The 23,507-nt window shown below is 41.7% G+C and overlaps 1 protein-coding gene across 1 annotated transcript in view; it reads right to left on the reverse strand.

Moving 5' to 3' along the window:
* Positions 1–534: 534 nt before the first annotated feature.
* ITK (IL2 inducible T cell kinase) overlaps positions 535–23,507 on the reverse strand; it is a 57,985-nt gene continuing 35,012 nt past the window's right edge. Inside the window, exons 8-17 of the mRNA XM_043597362.1 lie at positions 20,185–20,239; positions 12,859–12,941; positions 11,889–12,022; positions 11,404–11,478; positions 10,657–10,828; positions 10,060–10,276; positions 9,079–9,143; positions 8,870–8,988; positions 5,308–5,465; positions 535–2,658 (exon numbers count right to left, since the gene is read on the reverse strand). Of these exons, the coding sequence (XP_043453297.1) occupies positions 2,587–2,658; positions 5,308–5,465; positions 8,870–8,988; positions 9,079–9,143; positions 10,060–10,276; positions 10,657–10,828; positions 11,404–11,478; positions 11,889–12,022; positions 12,859–12,941; positions 20,185–20,239 (1,150 nt within the window). The 3' untranslated portion in view covers positions 535–2,586. The remainder of the gene's footprint in view (positions 2,659–5,307; positions 5,466–8,869; positions 8,989–9,078; positions 9,144–10,059; positions 10,277–10,656; positions 10,829–11,403; positions 11,479–11,888; positions 12,023–12,858; positions 12,942–20,184; positions 20,240–23,507) is intronic.

Raw genomic sequence — 23,507 nt, forward strand, 5'->3', positions numbered from 1 at the left:
AAATGCGTCTAGAACCAAAACCTTGTATAAGAGAATTTTTTGTGAACACATGGAAATTTTCAACATGTGAGAGGGGAAAAGAGAAACAGACAGGAAGCCCCTTTTGCAGGATAGGACACGGGGGAGTGAACTATTGACATATGTTCAGTTAAGGCCCCAGCAAATCTGAGCATGAACAAGATAATACCATGCAAGGGGTAATTTTTGAAACCAGACCACAGAAATCAGTCAATTTTGATGTTTTCCTTCTAGGCTGGATGTTCCAGAAATCATCTCTAATTAAGGGTTCCGCAAGAGAATGTACAAAAGGCCAAAAAGTAAACAGAGATGATTTTGAATATGTTGAGTAAGGTCATCTTCTGAATGATAGAGTTTTATCTTGAGGCAACCAGTTTCACAATAATTATAGTTGAGGGGCGCCTGGGTGGCTCAGTCGGTTGAGTGTCCGACTTTGGCTCAGGTCACGATCTCACAGTCCATGAGTTCGAACCCCACATCGGGCTCTGTGCTGACAGCTCAGAGCCTGAAGCCTGCTTCAGATTCTGCGTCTCCTTCTCTTTCTGCCCCTTCCCTGCTCACACTCTGTCTCTCTCTCAAAAATAAACATAAAAAAATTAAAAAAAAAAAAAAACAATAGTTACAGTTAAAAGCTATGCATCTGCATCTCTAGCTGGTCAAAATATCACACAGAAGAGTGAATGACTACACTACCCAATAATCTCTCTACAAGTTTCATCTGAATGCTGTAGGAAAACGAACTCTCTCTTACATCAGTGAACACAAAATGTCCAAGAAGAGTGCAGCTGACTCAAAGTTGAGATGATGATTAAAGGAAGCATTTATACACCCGCAGGAGGATCTTTCAAAGCTGTTTTGAAGCTCATCTATAAATGGCTTCCTGCAACATGACTCTGGAGGGGTGGGTGAATCAAAGGGTTAATTAATTGAACAACTCCAAAGTCATTAATTCTAACAAAGGTGAAGCTACAGATGAGGAAAAAGAAGATCCTATTCCAACTTGGAGGTTTACATGGCCAACGATAGTGGTCTACGTGGGAGAAACATCATTCTGTGTTGACTTCTTTAATGGCTTTCTAGGTCTTTCCCCCAGCTATATTTATCTCCTTCTCTGCAACCCCTTTCATCATCAGTAGGAGACAGTGCTGAATAGAAATAAAGAAGCTGCACTGGTGTCAGACAGATGTAGCCTCTACACTTCCTAGCTCTGTCACTTTGGGGAGGTTTCTTGGCTTTTTAAAGCCTCAGTTCGATTATCTGTAAAATGGGAATAAGAATAGTTTCTCATTGGGTTGGTGTGAACTCAGGATGAAATGAAATTCTGTAGATAAGGCTTGTAGTTCAGTACACGTTCACTGTGCAGATTTCAGTGCTCAATCAACAGTAGGCTGCCTTGTGCGCCTTGAAAGCACCCTACTCAGTGCCTGTTTCTATCCAGATGGTTTGAGCAAGAATAGACCCCTCGTTCCTCTCAGAGACTTTCAGGAGGCGTGAAGCCTCAACCTTGAAGTTGCAAACCTCTCGGGCCTAAACAAGCTTGGATTTCTCTGCAAGACCACACTGCCCGACACAATGCTGCCCTCTGCTGATGAAGGTGGAACAGTGCAGAGGGGACTAATCCTAGAGGCCAGTAAAATTGGTGGTGGAGTCCTCAGTGGGAGTCAGGGTTCAGAAGAAACATCTTCTCCCAAGATGCCTGCAGAAGCATTCTGCGCGGAAGAGAAGGCACAGTGACCTGCCCAGCTTGGTACTAAAGGTGGGTGTTGGAGTACTAACAGCCCAAGGCCTTTCTCTGTACCATTTGGTTCTCCATCATTTGATGCCCTCTTTCTGTCCAGACGCCAGCCCCAGCCATGAGATAGAAATCGTTCACCCCGGTCCATCGTGTCCCTTCAAGGAGGAAAGTGGCACTGTGCTGGATGAGTAACATGCATTAAGCTGCTTCTAGACTATCCGGCCTCAGATGTGAGCATTAGTTCCATCATCCTCTACGGCAGGAAGCTGCGGCTGACGACATCACAGCGGCTGAGTTTACACCTCCTGACCTTAATTAGTTCTCCGGTTCTCCTTGAAAAAGAGTCACACTCCTCATTTCTCTTGCCCTGTATCCTGGGATTCTGTGTTGTCAGGTCAAGTAAAAATCCCTTGACCATAAGCTTTAGATCTCATAAACCCTTGACCATAAACTTTATATTTCATGTTTGAAATAATAACAAAAATAATAATTCACAGTCCTACCCCATCTCTCCTTTTCTCTAAGAAGTGCAAGAAACGTTGCCTGAAAGCTGTCAGATTGAGGTTCGTGCACCACACACAAGAGGCTGGAAGGAGGGTAGAGACATCGCGGCTGCTCTGGCTTCACTCCCAGTTCAGCGGCTGAGCCTCCTGCCTGCGGCTGGGTGCCAGCCCCTGCCAGGGTGCTGCCTCCGCGGCAGCTCAGTGACCGGCGCCACAGGCCGGCTGCCTCTGGGGAGTCCTGGGCTGGTGGCAGCTTTTAATGCTCTATGAATGGAGAATCTGCTTCCCCCATTCAGGATCTGCAGCCCGTGGCCTGGCGCTGAGTCTCTGCTAAAGTCCTGATTCTGCAATTTCAGCCAGTTGACTCAAGAGTCTGCAGAAAGGTGGCCGGTCTTCTGGTTTCTAGAAGGGGAAAAAAAGAACTCTGTGAGTTCCTCATACTTGTGTGTCATAGTTAATTCCAAAGCAAACCAGAACTCAAATGTGAATTTGAAAATGCGCTGCTGATTTTCAAATGTGTTTCCATATTTATTGTATTTGAAGCTATCGTGTCTCAGTTGTTAACAGCAGGTATTCAGGAATCATACGGCCTGCTTTTGAATCTAAACTGTTCCTTTCATTAGCTGTGTGACATTAAGCAAGTTACTTAACTTGTTTGAACTTCAGTTTTGTTGTCCGTAAAATGGGGATAATAATAGTATCTATCTCTTAAGACTGTTGTGAGAATTAAATAAAATCATGTATTAAAAATGCACCATTGGGGTACCTGGGTGTCTTAGTCAGTTAAGCATCCAACTTCCACTCTCATGATCTCACAGCTTGTGAGTTCGAGCCCTGCATTGGGCTCTGTGCTGACAGCTCAGAGCCTGGAGCCTGCTCCACATTCTGTGTCTCCCTCTCTCTCTGCTCCTGCCCTGCTCACGCTCTGTCTCTCAAAAATGAATAAACATTAAAAAAATTTTAAAAATGGGCAAAAGATGTCAACAGACATCTCATTAAAGAAGAGATACAGATGGCAAAGAAGCATGTGAAAAGATGCTCAACATCGTATATCATCAGGAAACTGCAAACTGAAACAATGATATACAACTACATAGCTATTAGAATGGTTAAAATCGAAAACACCTGATAATATTAAATCCTGGTGAGGATATGGAACAAAAGGAATTCTCATTGCTGGTGGGATTGCACAATGGTACAACCACTTTGGAAGAGAGTCTGACAGTTTCTTACAAAGCTAAATGTAGTGGTATCATATGATCCAGAGATTATACTCCTAGATAGTTACCCAATGGAGCTGAAAATTTATGTTCATACAAAAACCTGCACACAGATATTTATAGTAGCTTTATTCACAATTGCCCAAACTACAAGCAATCAAGATATCCTTCAGTAGGTGAATGGATAGCCAAACTGTGGTACATCTATCCAATGGAATATTATTCAGTGACAAAAGGAAGTGAGCTATCAAGCCAAGAAAAGACATGGAATAATCAACAAATGCATATTGCTAAGTGAATGAAACCAGTCTGAAAAGGCTACACATTATATGACTTCAACTATATGACATTCTGGGAAAGGTGAAACTTGGTCAGTAAGATCAATAGTTGCCAGGGGTTTGGACAGAAGAAAGGAATGGATAAATAGATGAAAGCCCACTGGATTTGAAGGCAGTGAAACTATTCTGTATGGTACTATAATGGTAGATATATAATATTGTATATTTGTCAAAACTCCTAGAACTGTACAGCACAAAGAATGAATCTTAATGCAAACCATGATCTTTAATGTATAAGTAGTGGTTGATTAATCGTAACAAATGTACCACACTAACGCAAAATGTTACTAATGGAGGGGGGAGGTATATGGGAACTCTCTGTACTATTTGCTCATTTTTTCCTGTAAATCAAAAACTTCTAAACAATAAAGTCTATTAGCTTAAAAATCAATAAAAGAGTTAAAAAAAGAAAAAAAGTGCTAAGTAAATTTCAGCTATCATAATTATTACAGCATTTAATTCTCGTGAAGTTGGACTGGATTTGTTTTGCGCCTTTCTTTATGTCTTCATTGTTTGTTTCTGAATACAAAGCCTCTGTGAACTTACAGATCAAGCATTATTTAATTCTCTTATGAGTAAGAAAAAGGAGGTTCAGAGAATTGCCCAAGATTAATGACTAAGGAGTGGCAAAGCTAGGACAAAGTCTAAGTATCCTATACTTTCTTAATTCCACCTTATTACCCTTCAACAATCTGAATTTGTGTTAATTCTCTGTTCAGCAGCTTTTAATTGTCATTGAACTTTAAAACTTTCTAACTCATCCAAAGGACATCTAAGACTCATGCTGACGTGGCTTAAGATACAGCCTGCAACCCAAGCATGGGATAATTGAGGCACCTGGGATGGTGCAGAGTAATTGGTTTTTCAGTCTAAATTGTTGAACAAATAAAATGAACTCTTTATTTTATTTTACATGTTTTATTTATTTTTGAGAGAGGGAGAGAGAGAGCACAAGTGGGGGAGGGGTAGGGGGGGGGCAGAGGACCTGAAGTGGGGTCTGTGCTGACAGCAACGAGCCCACGTGGGGCTTGAACTCATGAACCACGAGATCATAACCTGAGTTGAAGTCGGACACTCAACCAACTGAGTCACCCAGGGGCCCCCTAATTAAGTCATTTTAATATTTGTACAGCACATGTGAACTTCTGCTCACCAATTTACGAGCTAACTTCATGTGTACTTGATGGTTTTATGATGTCATGGACGTCTTTTCTCAGAAAATTGGCATATTGGCACAGGTCTGACCCCCTCTTCCTCTAACAGTGTTTGGCTTGTGAAATTTTACTGCAGATCAAATAATATTTCAGGTCACTGCCAGCTCTTTGAGGGATGGGCAACCTCTTTAGTTAGTAGACACTCCAACTCACTTTCTTGCTACTCTACTTCAGCCTTACCTGCTTCTTATCCTCTAAGAGGCTCCCTTTCTCTAGAGAATGTGACAGACCCTAACATTGTCGATGATGAGGCAGGGGGAAACCACTTCCTTTACTGACCTCTTTCCAGCAATGATTCATGATCTGGTAGATATTTGAGGAGGCCAGCCGGGGCTTGTATAAGCGAAATCCAGTAGAGATATCTTCCACCACCTCTGAGTTGCTTCGGTTTTCATACGGGATTTTGCCTTCACTGAAGACTTCCCACATCAGCACACCTACAAGAAACGGGTAGTGCAGCACAGCTACAGTTCACAAACAGCAACCAAACGTACATCTAGAAATTGCAATTTCCTTGACATTAAGGTTCAAGTCCCTATCTTCAGGAAGTATAATAGCAAGCCACCTGAGCTGTATTTCTAAAGAACGGAGATTTCCTGGTCTTTCTAGTGATGAAGAACTTTCAAGCTCAGCCCTTTGTTATAGCTAACTCAAATGTTACTACTAAAAGTTGCAGGGAATGCAAACTGAAATGTTACACATCATGTAAATGAATGGAGTGGGTGAGATGTGCCGGAATGGGGACTAGGACAGACTGTAGAGAACTGAGGGTCAAATTCTGTCTTCAGAGGACAGTTGTGATTTAGCTCCAGCCAACATAGGGCACATGGGGATGAGGGCTCAGTATTGCAGCTTTTTCTGTGTTTTTAAAAAGAAGTCATAAATTGAGAGTTTTAAAATAAATTTTTTTTAACGTTTTATTTATTTTTGAGACAGGGAGAGACAGAACATGAACAGGGGAGGGTCAGAGAGAGGGAGACACAGAATCTGGAACAGGCTCCAGGCTCTGAACTGTCAGCACAGAGCCCGACGCGGGGCTCAAACTGACGGACCGCGAGATCATGACCTGAGCTGAAGTCAGCCGCTTAACTGACTGAGCCACCCAGGCACCTGAGAGTTTTAAAATAGAAATACAATTTGATTTTTTAAAATATTGTGAGGGTGCCTGGTTGCTTAGACGGTTAAGCATACAACTCTTGATTTAGGCTCAGGTCATGATCTCACAGTTTGTGGGATCGAGCCCCACATCAGGGCGTGCACTGACAGCATGTAGCCTTCTTGGGATTCTCTCTCTCTCCCTCTCTGTCTCTGCTCCTCCCCTGCTCATGCTCTCTCTTTCTCTCGCAAAATAAACACCAAAAAAAAAAAAAAAAAAGTAAAATGCTGTGTAGACAGAACAAAAAATATCTCCAAGTTGTCCATTTTTGACCTCTGATTTAAACCCTTTCCTCTTCTGTCTTCAGAAGAAATGTCCCACCCAGTTTTATTTTGTACCAATATATTCATAGGATGTCAGAGTGGGAAGAGAGCTTGCAGATAACCACTTTCCTTGGTTTTCAGAGCATATTTCAGAGATTCTTAGGGCAGAGTTTTCCCAAGTATGATTCCCAAGACGTCTGAATAAAAATCACCTCAGAAGTTTGTTCAAATGGCAGATCCTGGGCCCCCAGCCCAGACCTCTGGATCAGGATTTCTAAGGGGTCTTCAGAGGCATCTCAGGAGTTCTGGAAATTTGGAACCTGACTGTGAATAAGGCCTGCTGCTGGAAGCTCATTTGAAAACAATTGCTTTCATGCCAACCTTGCAACGCATTGATTGGAAACTGAGGAAGGCCCAAAGAGCTTACTTGACTTGCTTAAAATAGCACAGCTAATTAGGGCAAAAGCATTAAAATGCATAACAAATCTCAGTGGTCTTGAGGCAGGCATCAAGTTCTCAGTCCACCCAGGTTTCTGTCTCTCAGGCTTGCCACTCCTGTGATCTACCCTCTCTACCCTGCTTCTATCAAGCAGGCTCGGTTTTGGATACTAAGGGGGCACATCTCAGGCAGGCATGGACTGAAGCGCAACCTTCTAATTATAAGATGCAACAGAAAATTCACAACTGACAACCTATGGCAGAAAAGGCCTCATGCAGAGTTGGCTGGTGGATGTGACAAAGCAGCCATGGCTACAAACGTGTGGCTCGGTGCGGCGTGACCAGCTGCATCCCTCATAGAGAGTGGCTACACATCGGCCATACCTTTCCCCATTGTAGAGGTACTTGGGGAAAAAAGAATCTTCTGCGATGGCTCTGGTGCAGTTTTATTTCTTCCAAGTTCGTTCTATAACTTAAATTTGAGTAACAAAATCTTAGCTAGGCTGTTGAACAGGGAAGCTGTTTTAAGGAACAGTTCAGAAGAATCAAAAATTAACAAACCACTTGATTGTTGGAACTGGATATTCTAAAATGCTGGGAAGACTTCAAAACTAGTTCTCTTAAGAGATTTAATTAGTCATTTTCTCCCTGGTACTCTAGGTCAATACACTTGGCAAACATTCCCTTCATGCACAATGGCAAAATCAAACTCCAACTCATTTCTTTCCAAACTATAACCCTTATAATCCAAATCAAAGAGATTGTCTGGTATGTTTTTGCATATAGTTTAGTAGTTTGTGTATAGTTTGTGTACAGTTGTGCATAGTTTAGTACACACAAACTATGGCTTAGGATAATATGACAAAACCAGCAAGAATATTTAGTATTTTCTGCCATACCGACATCATTCATTCTGGCCTTTCATTCATGCCCATTTACACTTATCAGGAATTCTGATCCCTTATCATGGACTGCCAAGTTCATTGTCTACTCTTCTCTCAGTAAGACAGCACCTCTCTTTCCTTTGGACACACCACATTTCTATAATTGCTGTTTTTTTGTAAAGCAATGAAGATCCCTGGATCTCCAAATGGAGATGGTTCTCTCTCATCATTCAGATCTGTGCTCAAGGGTCACTTCCTTGGAGAGGCCTTCCCAGACTATGGTATTTAAACCGACCCTCTTGCCTGGGTGGCTCAGGAGGGTGAGCATCCGACTTTGGCTCGGCTCATAATCTCACAGTTCATGGGTTTGAGCCCCATGTTGGGCTTTGTGCTGACAGCGCAGAGCCTGCTTGGGATTCTGTCTTCCTCTCTCTCTGCCCCTCTCCTGCTTGTGCTTTCTCTCTCAAAAATAAGTAAACATTAAAAAAAAGTTTAAAACAGACCCTCCATCCTAGTCAGTTTCTATCCCATTACTGTTTTGTTTTATTCATAGCATTTATTACTATGTGACTTTGTCTTACATACATAACTATTAGCTTGTTTACATGATTGTTATCTGTCTCTCTCTAAAATTTACCTCCAAGAGAATAGGAGTCTTTCATATACAGGCACCACTGCATCGTGAGTACCTAGATTAGCCCTGGCTTATAGTAGATGTTCAATAAATTGTTGTTAAATAAATGAGTAAAATATTTATTGAGGGTTAAGTGTGAAAATATAATTTTGAACAAAATATGGTCCTGGTCTTCAAGGAACTCATATTCTAGTCTCCTCACTCCTCCAGCTTTTGATCTCACAGAAGCTGTCACCGGAACTCACATTTCCGTTCTCATTTTACCCCCCATTTCAAAGATCTCTAAGACCAAATGCAACAATGAGCCTCCTTCATACTTTTCAGAGCTGTTATCACACACAGACTATCAGTGGGATGCCCTTCATCACCCAGAGTCCTGGGCAAGTACAGTTGCCTGGATCTGACAAGTCAAACAGCTGGCTGGCAGTCCTGGATCCTGTGGGTGTGGGGACAGAGGGACACTCACCAAATGACCACACATCTGACTTGCTGCTATAGCGACTGAAGGAGAAGACTTCCGGGGATGCCCACTTCACTGGGAACTTGGTGCCTGTGGAACTGGTGTATTGATCATCAAGGACGAACCTGGGTAGAGAGGGGAGAAAGAATGTCTGAATGTTCTGGGGGCCTGGGTCTCGTTCCTGAGACTTTGCTGGCACCACGTCCCCGTATTACCTTGTCATCCCAAAGTCGGACACCTTGATGACTTGGTTTTCTCCCACTAAACAATTTCTGGCAGCCTGGAATGGAGACAGGCAAACAAAAGAGAAAGGAAAACGGTTGGTGGATAAGCAGTATACAAGGGCACTCAGGAGCTTTACAGATGCTAATTAAGCTTCACTAGCACCTGACAGGAGTTAGCTAAAAAGTTAAATGTGTAAGATCCCTTATCAGGATGAGTAAGTTTGGTCTTTTAGTTTTATTCCTGGGATTCTAATTAGAAGAGAAACCCATGGTGGTGTTTAACCAACGATATGTGTTGGTTTCATTATGTGTTCTAATGCAACCTGATGCAATAGGAAATGTTAACATTAGGGATGGTAATGAAGAAACTGTCACCCATTTGACTAAAATAAGAATGTTTTGAGGTTGCTAATCCTCTTTAAACTATTCCTCAATAAGGAGAGTACCTAGTCTCTAATTAGTATCACAGAATTGTGCACTTAGTGATAAAAGACTCCATTCTCTTTACAAATTTTATTTTATTATTTTTTCTTTTTTTCAAATTTTAAATGTGCCTACAAATCCCAAGGGGGATATGGTAAAATGAATATTTCTGAGCTCCAACCCCCAGAGATTCTGAGGATGGTTTTAGCATCACCCCAATGTGACTGTAGTAGATCCTTGGATAATAGTTTGAGAATTTTACCAAGAGGAAACTGAGGCACAGAGAGGTTACGAAGGAGAGGCTATATGTTTCATTTTGGAAGAATGTAAACTCAGACTCAGGGGGTACAAGTTAGAAGCAGGGCTGGGATGAGAGCCTAGATCTGAGTCCTACTAGGGCATCCCCAAGTGGGTAGAAATTGAGAGGGGAAGGAAGACGGTCTGTGACTTGTTATTTATCAATTTATTCCCAGTCTTGGTAGCTGTACATTTCAGGGGGACACACCCCTTCATCCTGAACCTATAGTTGTTTGCCCCGCATCCTCTTACCAGGTCTCTGTGGATGACACATGCCTCTTCCAGGTAGGCCATGCCCTCACACACGTCCAGGCACATGCCCAGCAGGGTTTCTGCAGCAAAGAGTCCTCGCTGGTTGCGCAGGTAATCCGACAGGCAGCCGTGCTCCATGAACTCAAACACCAGGCAGATGGGGGCCTGCTCTAGGCATACCCCATACAGCTGCACCAGTTTGGGGTGAGAGAGTTTCCTGGAGGAAAAAGGCAAGGGGTGAGATGGTCTAAAGTCAGTCTCCCCCAAACACACTCCTTCCCCTAAACAAAAATGACCTGAAGGATGGTGAGAAGTTAAATGGTGTGTGTGAGGACAAATGGTGGTCAGTGTGGCTGGCACATCATGGACCAGAGGAGAGATGGGTAGGAGATGAGACTGGGCAGTGGACAGAGGAAGACCATGACAGGCTATATAGACCATGGTGAAGAGTTTGATTTTAGTCTCCATGCCATTGGAAACCATTGCTAGATTTGAGCAGCAAAATGGCATAACATGGTGGCAAAATGGTATTTAAAGAACACAGCACAGAACATCATCCTGAAGACATCTTTGTGTACTCTTGTTTTGGCCACTCACATCATGACTTCAGCCTCCTCTATGAAGTCCTCTTCCGACATAGCCCCTTCTTGAATGGTTTTGATGGCCACCTTGTCCTTGTTGAGCCAGTAGCCAAGATGCACCAACCCAAACTGCCCACTGCCAATTTCCTGTACAAAAGTGAGCTCTGAGGGATCAATCACCCATTTCCCTAGAAGAGAGAAAGAGAGTTTTCCAGGGTTGGCAAGGAGTAGATATGAGGTATAGGGCTACAAGAAGACTAATAGCCCTAGATAGCATGTTATCTTCTTGATAATATAACCTAAAGATGGCAAATAGTATAAGCTTTAGACTTAGAACTTAGATCTTAAAGTTATTTCCACCCTGCTAATAATAACATAGGATATGCATTTAAAACCATGAAAAATGTTTGTGGGGAGAGATTACATGGAAAGAGGAAGGAAAATGGCATTAATTAAGATCTCAAAGAAAGTAAATGAAAGGGTTCTTGCAACGCCTCAACTATTTTTCTCTACCTGATTGAAAATGTTTTATTGTTGGGGCACCTGAGTGGCTCAGTTGGTTAAGCATCCGACTTCACCTCAGGTCATGATCTCATCCTAAGTTGATCTCATCCAAAGTTGGCCGCTCAAGTGACTGAGCCACCCAGGCGCCCCAAATGGTCATTTTTAAGTCTGGGGAAGAATTACATACATGGAAAGCCCATTCAGAATTTGCCCCAGACCTTTAGGGATGTGATATGACAGTCCTGAACGCACTGCTCACCATATCTCAGTCCTGCTGTGACTGGGGCTTTCTGCCTCCAGGAACAAACTGGATACCGGAGTCGAGTGACCAGACCTGGGTTGATTAAAAAGTGAAAGGTGGCAGTTAGAGCTTTACTATAGCAACTGTTCAAATTAAACCACCAGGAAAAAAAAAATAACCCAGTGCAAAAGCTATTTTTATTCTGGAAAACAAATCCCAACACCCAGTCACTGATATCACACTCCCTCCAATAAGAGTCATAAAAACAGATGGGCAGGTGGTGAAATCCCATGAGTCTAACCACAGAATTTGCTAGTGGAAAACATGCAATATGATCAAATATTCGGCATTCTTTTCTATTTGTAGATTTAGTTATTATTTATGGTCAGTTTGCCTGTGATGAAGAAACCCGGCTGGGAATTTGTCATTTTTTTTCCCAAGTTCCCCAGTGAGTGCCCCCCATCCCCACCGCCCCCGCCCCGGCCTTGTCCTTTAGAACTTACCTCCTCCATTGTGTTGGTGGTAATTGATGAGGAGAGGGATGGAATCAAACACATACTTTTCAGCCACATAATATCGCTTGGGGTTATCATTAGTTTCCTTGATGTGATAATGCTTGATACAGGGGTTGTTCTCACTTAAACAAAAGAAGCATAAATGCAGTGATTATTAAGAAGCAATGTTTAGACACAAAAATGTCTACTGGTATCAGCTTCGTATGAGCTTTGTTTTTTACCCTCTCAGAAGGATGGCAGATATTAATCCTTACTGGACTTTGCTTATTGCCAAACTGCTTTGTTGTTACTTATTTTTTAATTACAATAGAATTTGAGATCTGGATTGGCTCTTAGATATTTTTTTACAGAGGAGGAAGCAGAGGTATGGAGCGGGGCAGACAGCATGAGGGTCTTGCAGTCAGCCGGCTGGAACATGGCCACTTGAGCTCCATTGTCTCAGAGAGGCACCATCAGCTGTCTGAGCCTCGGTTTCTTCAATGGAAAGGAACATAGTAATACCTGCCTTCAGAGCTGATTAGGATCAGAAACAGTCTGTAGGGTTCAGACACATGGTAAGGACTCAGTAAATGGTAGGTAGCTTTGTTAGCAGAGCCAGAACTAAATACGTATCTTCTCGCTTCTGGCTGAAAGTATCTTCTTTGTTAGCTGTGGGTTAAATGATAAACGCATCAAATGCAGAGTCAAGTATTTTATTTCTTTAGAGCTCTGCACGCAGGGATGCTAATTTAGGAGAGACAGTGGTGTCTGGACCCAGCTCTGTCACTCTCCAGGAAAATGACTTCAACGATGTCCTTAATCTCCCTGGCCTTGATTTTCTCAGAGGGATCAGCAAAAGCACACTGTTTCGAGCCACCCCTCTAGCTCTTGCCCTGTCTGACGGTGCTGTGTGTGGCCTATTGCTCACCCACCTCAGGACTATCTCTTCCCACTTTGCTGAGCTGAGTTAGCACCGTACCTTACAACGGCTTTAGTGAAAACAGACACGGTGTAAGTTCCTGGAGTCCTGGAATCTCGTACCATGAAGGCTCCTTCTTTGGCCTGGAATGGTTAGAAAATACAGAAGGTTAGTGATCCCAGGAAACCCGGCTCCTGCGTCCAGCTCTACTTTCTTGTCTGTGAAAGGAGAAAATACTATAGGCCAGCTTTGCACAGAGCAGAATTTCAGCAATAATGGCTAGCATTTCACCTGCTCAAGCAACAGGTATTTCTTAAGGTCCTACCATGGATCAGAGACTTCTGGTGATGACATAAGCAGTGCATGAAGACAGATAAATGCAAGGCTGCCCTTTTGGAGCTCACCATGTACCAGCCTCATTACAGATATTGTCCAACCCTCACCACAACACTACAGTCTAGACGTCACATCCTCAATTTACTGATGAGGACACTGAGTGCCACAGAGCTTCCATGACTTTCCCACCATCTGCAACTAGTACGCGGTGGACCTGGGATTTGAACCTTGAACGTGGCATGTGAGCAAAGGCCATGCTTATTCTGCTGCTCCAGGGTAACTCTGAGCAACAAATGTTAGAAACCACTTCTCCATTCCCCTCCAAGGACACAAAGCTTTCTGACCTGGAAGCTTTGTCAGTTTCTTCATGGGAACGTATTTATCAGGCCCTTTCTAGAGTGCTGATTTTGCTGCAGGGCAAAAGGAGAAAAAAACATGAAGTTCCTGGTTGCATGAGGGAAGTGGAGAAAAGGAAAAGCCCCAAGACTGTGCTCTTCACTCCCCTTGACAGTTTTGCCGGTGCTAATGAATCAAGCACAAGCAAATGGATATGCCAATTTATTCATTCCTGGTGGAAACGTTACAATCTGAACTCTGTTTTGAGTACATCACATCTAATGCTGTGTTTCTGCCCAGCTGTAAATGCGTGCTGGTAATATTTGCAAAAGCTATTACTATGAGTTACTTAACTTCAACATAGAGAGGGCCACAAGTGAAGGCCAGAGAAACACATGAGCCTCATGTGTGAGCCACATAGACTGGTAGCATATGGAGCACAGTATGTACGATTTAGAACGATGCAAGCCCCTCCATCCCCAAATCCTCTCCATCCCCAAAGTGGATTGTCTACACACCGTGAAAGCAATACACACAGATGGCCATGCTAACTGTTTGTACCCTAGAATCTCAGCATTACAGGATGTTTAGCATCATCCCTGGCTTCTATCAACTGGATGTCAGACACTGCCAAGTTGTCCCTGGGGGACAAAATCACCCCGGTTGAGAACTACTGATCTGGCCTCACTCCCTATACTCCTGTGTCCCAAACTTTGTTGATTATCACAATCACCTGAATCTGAAGCACAGAACAAGACAAAACAAAACAAACACCTAACCGTGCTTCACCGCATTCATATGACCTTTGAATCACCAGGACTGGCAACCTGGTTCGTGAACTTTTTAGAAGCTTGCCTTGTGATTCTTAAAAAAAAAAAAAAAAAAAAAGTTTTATTTATTTTGAAGGAGGGTGGGAAGGGCAGAGAGAGGGAGTAAGAGAATCCCAGGCAGGCTCCACACTGTCAGCACCAAGGCTGATGCAGGGATCGATCCCATGAACCAGGAGATCATGACTTGAGCTAAAATCAAGAGTCAGACATTTACATGACTGAGCCACCCAAAGGCACCTGCTGTGCAATTCTTACCGACTTGCAGGTTTGGGCTCCACTGACTTAGCTGAACATATAGCTCCTATTTGTAATATCCTGATGAGTAGTCTCTATCTTTAAACAGTAGTAAAACTCAGTGTGGAGCCTGCTTAAGATTTTCTCTCTTTCCCTCAGCCTCTCTCTCCTGCTCTCTCTCTCTCTCTCTCAAATAAAAAATAAGATAAAACAAATAAAAGAGCTTTTATAAATAAATAAATAAACAAACAAATAAATAAAAATAGCTTTTGAGGCACAATTTACATACCATGACATTCTCCCGTTTCAAGTGTACAATCCAATGATATTTAGTAAATTTACAGAGTTGTGTCACCATCACTACAATCCAATTTTAGAACATTTTCATTACTCTAAAAATATACTTCTATTTGCACCCTGGCCACACTAATATGCTTTCTGTTTCCATAGATTTGCCTGCTCTAGGCCTTTCATGTAAATGAAATAATATAATATGTGGTCTTTTGTGCCTGGCTCCTTACAGGTAGCATATTGTTTTCCAAGATTTATCCAAGTTGTAGCATGTATCAGTCCTCCATTCCTTTTTATGGCTGAATAATATTCCATCGTACGGATGTATCACATTTTGTTTACCTGTTCATCAATGGATGGACATTTGGGCTGTGTCCACCTTATGGCTACTGTGAATGGTGCACCCGTGTCTGGCTTCTTTTGATCAAACCACTTTTGTGATATTCGTTCATGCATTACATGTAGCATAGCTTATCTTCAGAGATTTCCCCCTTTATCAAATAATGAAGCTTTTGCTCTTGCCTCATTAGAATGGGATGGGTTAAACTCAAGGCAGGAAGGAACAAAACTTCAGCAGGGGAAGATTTTATCTGCATATCTTATTCTAAAAGGGGAAGAAACAGACCAAAAAACCCCCAGACGTTTATCAAATGTTTGTGAAGAGGGGAACGTGAACATCTCTTCTATTTAATTAGTGATGTTTTGTTGTTGTTCTTATTCTCCCAAAGAAGCCATTATTTTTTTTAAAACAAAACAAAACCGTAATCAGAGTGGGGCCCAGCTGTGAACAAGAGTAATCCACAGACGTGAGAAAAAGGGGAGGTAATGTTTGCAGGCAGCTCGGCTAAGCAGGGGAGGTTCAGAGCTCTTCCCCCATCATACTTGCTCTAGGTGGCATTCAGTGAGGGCGACAGGAAACTCTCATGTGGGGCTGAGGCAGTCTAGAGTTCTGAGGAAAATGAGGCATCCAGCATGTGCCTTACCACTTACTTCCTGCAAAGGGCTCAGAGGAAGTCACAACCACTAAGAACACTGTAAAGGGTCTTTGTTCATATCACCATCATGCAAAGGGGGCACTGACTTGTACAGTTTAGCCAGAAGAGGGGCCCTTGTTCCTTGGGGCATTTTTAAGGTTTCAGTTTACCTTTTACTAATTTTCAAAGAGGCAACAATAGGGGAAAAAGCCATGGAGATGGTGAAATATATGGATGGGAATTATGGGATGGGAGAATAGAACTTAGCTCATATATTCTCTTGTTAACTGTGTGTGTGTGCATGTATATGTGTGAAGACGCACCCCTCCTCTAGTCCAGAACTATGCCACTGATTCACACTCTGAACGTGGCCTCAGTTTACTCTTTTGTAACACAGATGTTCTTCAAAGGGAATTCTTACTCTACCAATCTATAATTCTGTGAATTCCAGCTGTTTCTGTTTAAATGTATGAGCTTCGCTTTCCTCATCTGTAAGATTCCCTTTGTAAGGTTGTTGGGAGAATTAAAGTGTATAGAGCCGTTCCTGGAATATACCAGAACAATGACTGTTAGGGCTATCATTAGCCATTGTTGTCATATGCTATGGTATTCTGTCTGTTGGAGGTATTAATTCCTCCAACACACGTGCGCGATGCTGTAAGCCATGAAATCCCTGCTTGCGAGGAATTTACTCTCTAACTAAATGGGTTAAGACAGAAGATAAACTGCTGAGGCCCAAGAGAGAGTGAGAACAGTGCCACTGGAGAAGTAATGACATTGCACCAGAAAGGTTCAAAGGACAGACAACCACGTTCCATGGCCAGGGAGATGGAAAGCATGAGAAGCTTCTTAGAGGAGGTGTTATCTGATGAATGGATAGGACGGTGTAGGAAATGCTTTTCTGTAGTTCCTAAACTTGGGTAACTTCCAGAATCACCTGGGTGCCACCTCCGGAGGTTCTGGTTGGTGAGGCCTAGAGTTTGGAATCTGTATTTCTATAAAGAACCCCTAGTGATGCTCTTGATCAGCCAGTTTCTCTTTAAGCATAGTTGTTAATTTAAAAACATTTTTTAAGCATTTAATGTATTTATTCATTCAACACATATTTGTTAAGTAACTACTTTGTCATAAATACAGTTTGGGTTTCTAGGTGCAGCGGAAACAAGATAAAGCCTTTCTATTCTAGTGGAGAACTGTGGATGGGGCAGTACATTAGGAGCTCTAGTTGATAAAAATCTATCAATCCATCTCTTAAGGGTCCTACACTTGTTAGATAACAGAGATACTAAACACACCCATGAAACAATTCTGCTATTGTTTCAAGCAGCCGACAATACAGGGACCCGCTGATGTTTGCCCTTATATTACCTAAGAAGGCAAAGAGGATTTGGTAAAGTAGTTCAGAATATTAGCACGGAGGAATGTTTCAACTGCCCCAGAAAGCAAAATGTATTTAAGTGTCTCCAAGGAACTGCTGTCGAACAGGAAACCTCTTCAGCTTGTCATTAAATGTGGGCTGTTTCAAGGGCTCCATGGGTAACACTTCATTAACCAACGTGTGATTGAAAATAACAAAACTGCACTTGTTTAAACTCCATATAATTCAGGTTTTTAATTAATTTTGCAATCCTTTCAATTAGTTCTTATCGGTCAGGTTTTGCTATGTTATCCAGTAACATAGCTTGGCTGAAGTAGGAGCTGAGCTCGCTGCATACGCATCATAAGTTTGGCTAGAAAACAATACAGATTCCCAGGAACTGACTCTGGAGATTCTGATTCTGTAGGTCTGGGTGGGGGCCTGGGATTCTGGATTTTTAAGTTTCCCAGTGGTTCTAATGCGTGGTCTACTGGGGACCACAGGAAATCATGAAGTGCAGAGTTGATGTGGAACCAAGGAGAAAGCAGGGTCCAGTAATGACTCAGATCGATTCCTCTTTCCCCCTATGAGATCTGACTCTTCAGAGTCGTCTCTGAACTCTGAGGCCACTGCCAGCCTGCCTCAGGCTCATAGTTTATCTTGGATTGTCCTCTGACTTTTCAGTTTGCCTTCTTTTTCAGTACAGCCTAAAGTTTGCCGAGGTCAAAGATCCTATCTCAAACACCCCTAAGTGCTTAGTCCTGTGCTCAGCAAAATGGTAAGGTACTTGAGTTTATAGCCAGATATCCTAATAAAGGAAATGGTGCACACATGCCGAAGCTGAGAGGGCTGCTAACGGAGACAGATGACATAGTGCAGGCTGTCTGTTGTGTCCCTCACTGGTAAGCACACAGAGTCTTTTGAGAAATCCGTAAACAACTGAACTTGCTCTCTTTGATGAGAGCAAGCTGCCCAAGGGCAGAACATCTCACCTTGTCCTCTTTGCTAGCAGCTTGCTAATCGGCAACTTACCCGAAGAAGATGAAGTTCACTGCTCCCCAGTATGACGATGGGTTTTTCCTTCTCCCCTCCCCTTTTCCTCTTACAGAAATTCTATTTTTGCCTTTGATGGAATGAATCAATCTGTCACCAGTTTCCCCTTCTACAAAAGTAAATTGCATGCCAATAATAAACTGCATGCCTTTAAATTAATCTTTAACAATATTTATTAACCCTCCACCTTCCCATCACAGACTTTCATTCCCTTCCTGGCACCTTCCCAGGTCTCCTTCTCTAAATCTCATCACTAACTGGGCAAATAGTGGCTACCAGTTTGGGTAGCCAGCTGTCCCAGTTTGTCCAGGACTGAGGGGAGGCTGAGATTTCTGGACACAGGACTCTCAGTTTTAAAACTGGGACAGTCCCAGGACCAACCAGGATGAGTTGGTCACCCCACCTTCATCCCGTGCAGGTGAGATTTGCAGTTTAATTTAAATTTCTTACAGACAGGAAAACCTTTAAACACAAACTAGAAGATATGGTGCAATGGCAGGGACAAGGTTGACATTTTGGCACAGGGAGACTAATGTTTCCAACAACACATACCTACAGTTTGCTGGTCTCATCGGTAAGACTAGTGTTGGGCACGGGTCATTAATGTCTGAATATTAGACTCGTCTGGAGAGATTTTTCTCTGAATTATTAATGCTTAGATCCTACCAACTAGATATTCTGATTTAATCCATCTGGTGTGGGGCTTTGGCATTGGTATTTTAAAAAAATGTTTCCCATGTGATTCTAATGTGCAGACAGGCCCAAGAACCACTGCTTTAGGCATATATGCTGGTAAATTAATTGATTGCTCCGTGGAAGACTTTTTTTCTCAATACTTCCATACATTTGGTTTCTCTGAGAGAACTATAAATGTGCAGTTTTAAGTGCTACTCAAAGTGTGGTCTGCAGTTGGGTGCCAGTTGGCAGATTTTTGCTGGCCCACCACCAGACAGAAAGGGAAATTGAGAGAAAGCAGTTAGACATTTTTTACAGCACTCAGACTAATTTTGTGTCTAATAAATCAAAGACTAATAAAAAATTAAACTTGCAGGTTTTGTGTCCTTGCTTCTTTATTTTTTTTCTAGTAGTTCATTTTTATTTATTTTACACAATATAAGCCTGTGACAAATTGGAAATTGAAAAACAACCGCAAAAAGTGATCCATCAACACAGGTATTTGAGAGGCACTGGCACAGAGTAACAAATGGCCTCCTGGTCCAGGAAGAGAGGGTTCACCTTGAGTGCCAATCAACTGATGCCAGCTGCCTAGAGCACTGTGTTGAGAAGGATCTCAAAGCCATGGACTGCGATCAACAGTGTCACATAAGATCAGGAGCAAAGGGTGACAGTATGAATCCTGGCTAACTCATTGCTGATTTAGTCCAACTCTTGTCTTGTACTCATTGAGAAACTAAGACCCAGGAGGAAGAAACATCCCCAAGGCCACAGACTGTGTTGGTGACAGAACAGCGGTTAGGACATTTACTTTTCCCACCACACCATGCTTTCTCTCTTCTCATCTCTTGCTCCCTTGATTCTGACATCCTTGGGCAAAATCAGTCCTGCTATCCACACTGCATGGCTCTTAAGAACTGATGCATAAAAATAAATTAAAACAAGTGATGTATTTCTCCTGGGCTACAGCCCAACCAAGTAGCATGTAAGTCACTGCCACCCCTGACCTAGCCAGAGAAGCAGGCAAGGAAAACTAGCCCCATGGCTCCCCATCACAGACAGAAAGGCCACTATATTTGTCATGACAGTTGCATGTCAATACCAAGACATGAGACCCTCCATGGGTTTCTTATCCTGTTGTATGCTAGTTTCTATAAATCCCCAGAATATTTTCACTGAACATGAAAATCACTGTTAATCTAATATATCAACTTACTACATTGGCATAAACCATAGTATGGCTGAAAAAAAAAGCACAATTCATTTTATTTTAAGTCAAAGGCAGGTCAAGGAGACTTACTGTGTCCAAAAGAAGTTTTTCAGCTTTGTCTCGGCTGATACTCTTATTGTACCACCTGAAAGCAGGAGAAAGTCATATGTCAATGACACTTAAATGTTTAAAAATTATTTACTTGTAAAAGGTAATTAATTCTAGAAAATGATTTGGTCATTTTCTATTTGTACCACTGCATTCAAACTTAAAAACAAAGGTATGCACCATATCCGGGTAATAAAATGTTTAACTGGAAGGGAACAAATGAATTAGAATTGGTAAAATAGAGATAATTTTTGAAGCTGGGTTTTGGGTATAATGGAGGTCCATTATGTTATTCTATTTTTACGCATGTTGGAAATTTTCCATAAGAAAGTTTTATAAAAACTTTATCTTCTCTATTTCATAAGTTAGTGGATGGTTATAAGTAGGATGATGCTAGGACAACTATAACAATTGAGTACAAATTTGAAAGTTTAGCCTTGTAAAATAATTGTAATATTTTCCTCTTTTAGACCTATTTTCAAAGTCTTCTGCAAAGTAATTACTTTTATAATTTTGGAGTCTGGTGAAAAAAACTTAAAAGTGGTAAAAAGAATATGAACGATTTTTAGGGATGAAGTTTTTGAATTTTGCTGTTAATACTTGAGCCACATCCTGGCCTCTCTGACCATTTATGAGATAAGAGGAAATAGAATGGTCATCAGTTAACAATCAATTTTGAATAGTATAAATTTCAGAGGGGAGAACTTTTAGATGGGAAGGAACACCACTCACCAAACTTGTTGTCTACTAGAAAGTAGCCACAGGGGCACCTGAGTGGCTCAGTTGGTGATTTCAGCTCAGGTCATAATCTCACCATTTGTGAGATCTAACCCTACATTGGACTCTGCGCTGATAGCATGGAGCCTGCTTGGGATTTTCTCTCTCCCTCTCTCTTCCCTCCTCCTCTGCTCTCTCTCTCTCTCAAAATAAATAAATAAACATTTAAAAAAATTAAAACATAAAAAGTAGTCAGAATATGGGAATTAGTGGACCCATCTGAGCCTTTTTTTTTTAAATACAGTAAGTGAGAGAGAGCACATGTGTGCACATGTGCATGTGAGCAAATGGGGGAGGGGCAGAGGAAGAGGGAGAGAGAGAATCTCGAGCAGGGTCCATGCCCAGCATGGATGTGGGGCTTGATGTGGGGCTTGACACAAGGTTCCATCTCATGACTGTGAGATCATGACCTGAGCTGAAATGAAGAGTGTGATGCTTAACCCACTGAGACACCCAGGCTCCCCTACCTGAGCTTTTGAATATCATACAACAGAATGGTATTTTATACATCAGCTGATTTTATACATCAGCTCTTGTAACTTAACTAGTTGCGGGATGGCAAATAGGCTTCATCTTATGTGCAAGCTCTGATCAGTTCATCACAGCTGCCTAAAGATGTGCACCTGAGCTCAGTAGGTAAGTGTGTCACTATCTAAAAGGGATGTCAACCCTGAGTTCAGGCACCGGGAGGGAAGGGCAGCAAGAGTGCCTCCTTCATCTGTCTGACCCTTCATTTTAAGGAAAAGGGATCTGAGATCCAGCCTGGTGAGGAAACTTGCCCAAGATCATGCCCTCAATTCAGGGCAAGAAACCTGAAGCCAATCAATGGATTTCACAGCCCATGATTATGTTCCCAGATGGTACATTTTTGAGTTCTTACACAGATATCCCCTGAAAGTAGACAATATTAAGTGCAAGGATAAAACATTATCATACTGGGTATTTTATTTTTATTTATTTTTATTTATTTATTTTTTGAGATCATTTGAACTTTTTTGTTCAGGAAGACAGAATATTTATTTATTTATTTATTTATTTATTTATTTATTTTCTAATATGAAATTTATTGTCAAATTGGTTTCCATACAACACCCTCATACTGGGTTTAAATATACACATACAGATACATACATACATATTTAAAATACCTCATACTGGGTATTTTAAATATACACATACAGATATATACTTCTAAATGACTGGATGTTTGGGAGTCATTTTATTCCCTAGCTGAAATTCCATAATCTGAAAATGAAACTGATAGTATATAGAATAAATAGGGCTCACAGACTGTTTTGTTTGTATAGTGTAGGGTTTTTTTTTTTTTTTAACGTTTATTTATTTTTGGGACAGAGAGAGACAGAGCATGAACGGGGGAGGGGCAGAGAGAGAGGGAGACACAGAATCGGAAACAGGCTCCAGGCTCCGAGCCATCAGCCCAGAGCCCGACGCGGGGCTCGAACTCACGGACCGCGAGATCGTGACATGGCTGAAGTCGGCCGCTTAACCGACTGCGCCACCCAGGCGCCCCGGGTTTTTTTTTTTTTTAATGACCTAAAATACCTTCAGGAGGAGGAATACACCTTTTTATTTCCCCTAGGTTCCACCATTCCCTATTGCTTTATACTCTGTTGGAATTTTGAGTTTGCCCCCTCTATCATAAAGGATGAGATTCTGATTAAAAGCAAAAAACAAACAAAACTTTCCAGCCCAGTGATCATTTGAAATGAATACCTATTTTGCCCTAAAGGCATTGACTATAAAAAAATTGAAAGAATTTTATTTAGGCATATTTCATATACGCTTCATTGCAGCTCAAGTGTTCTTGGAACTGATGACTCTTCTGTTGGCTGAGAGAGGGGCTACTAACACATACTTGATCAAAACCAGTCTCAGGTTGAGAGACTCTTCATAAAATGACCACTCTTCATTGCAGAGTCTATTAGAATTTCAGCAACACATAACTTGACCACATATGAACTAATAAGAGCCCAAATGTGTTAATAGAAATCTTCATTAGCTAATGTTCTTCAACCCTGGTATCATACATTTAGTGAGGACTTCAACATTTTTTTTAATTTTTACATGATTTCAAATGCATAGAAAAGCTATAAAAATACTATAAAAGAACTCCCTATACACTTGACCCAGATGAACTAATATTGACATTTTCCATATTTGCTTTACCATTCCCTCTGAATAGATATATATTTTTTCTGAGCCACTTGAGAATAAACTTTACAAAGACTTCAGTATGTATTTATTTCTAAGATATGGAATATATGCGTATATGAATAGTACAATTGCCTAAATCAGGAAATTTAACATTGGCACACTACTGTTACTTCATTTCAGACTCTATTCAAATCTCACTGGATGTTCCAATGATACATTTTGTCTCTATCATTTCTTTTTTTAATTACTCAAGATCCAATCCAGGATTACTAGTGCATTAGTCAGCACTCATCTCCTTAGGCTCCTTCAATATGAACCAATTTCTCAGCCTTTTGTGTCTTTTATGATATTAA

The sequence above is a fragment of the Prionailurus bengalensis genome, chromosome A1, assembly GCF_016509475.1.
Source record: "Prionailurus bengalensis isolate Pbe53 chromosome A1, Fcat_Pben_1.1_paternal_pri, whole genome shotgun sequence".
NCBI classification, from domain to species: domain Eukaryota; kingdom Metazoa; phylum Chordata; class Mammalia; order Carnivora; family Felidae; genus Prionailurus; species Prionailurus bengalensis.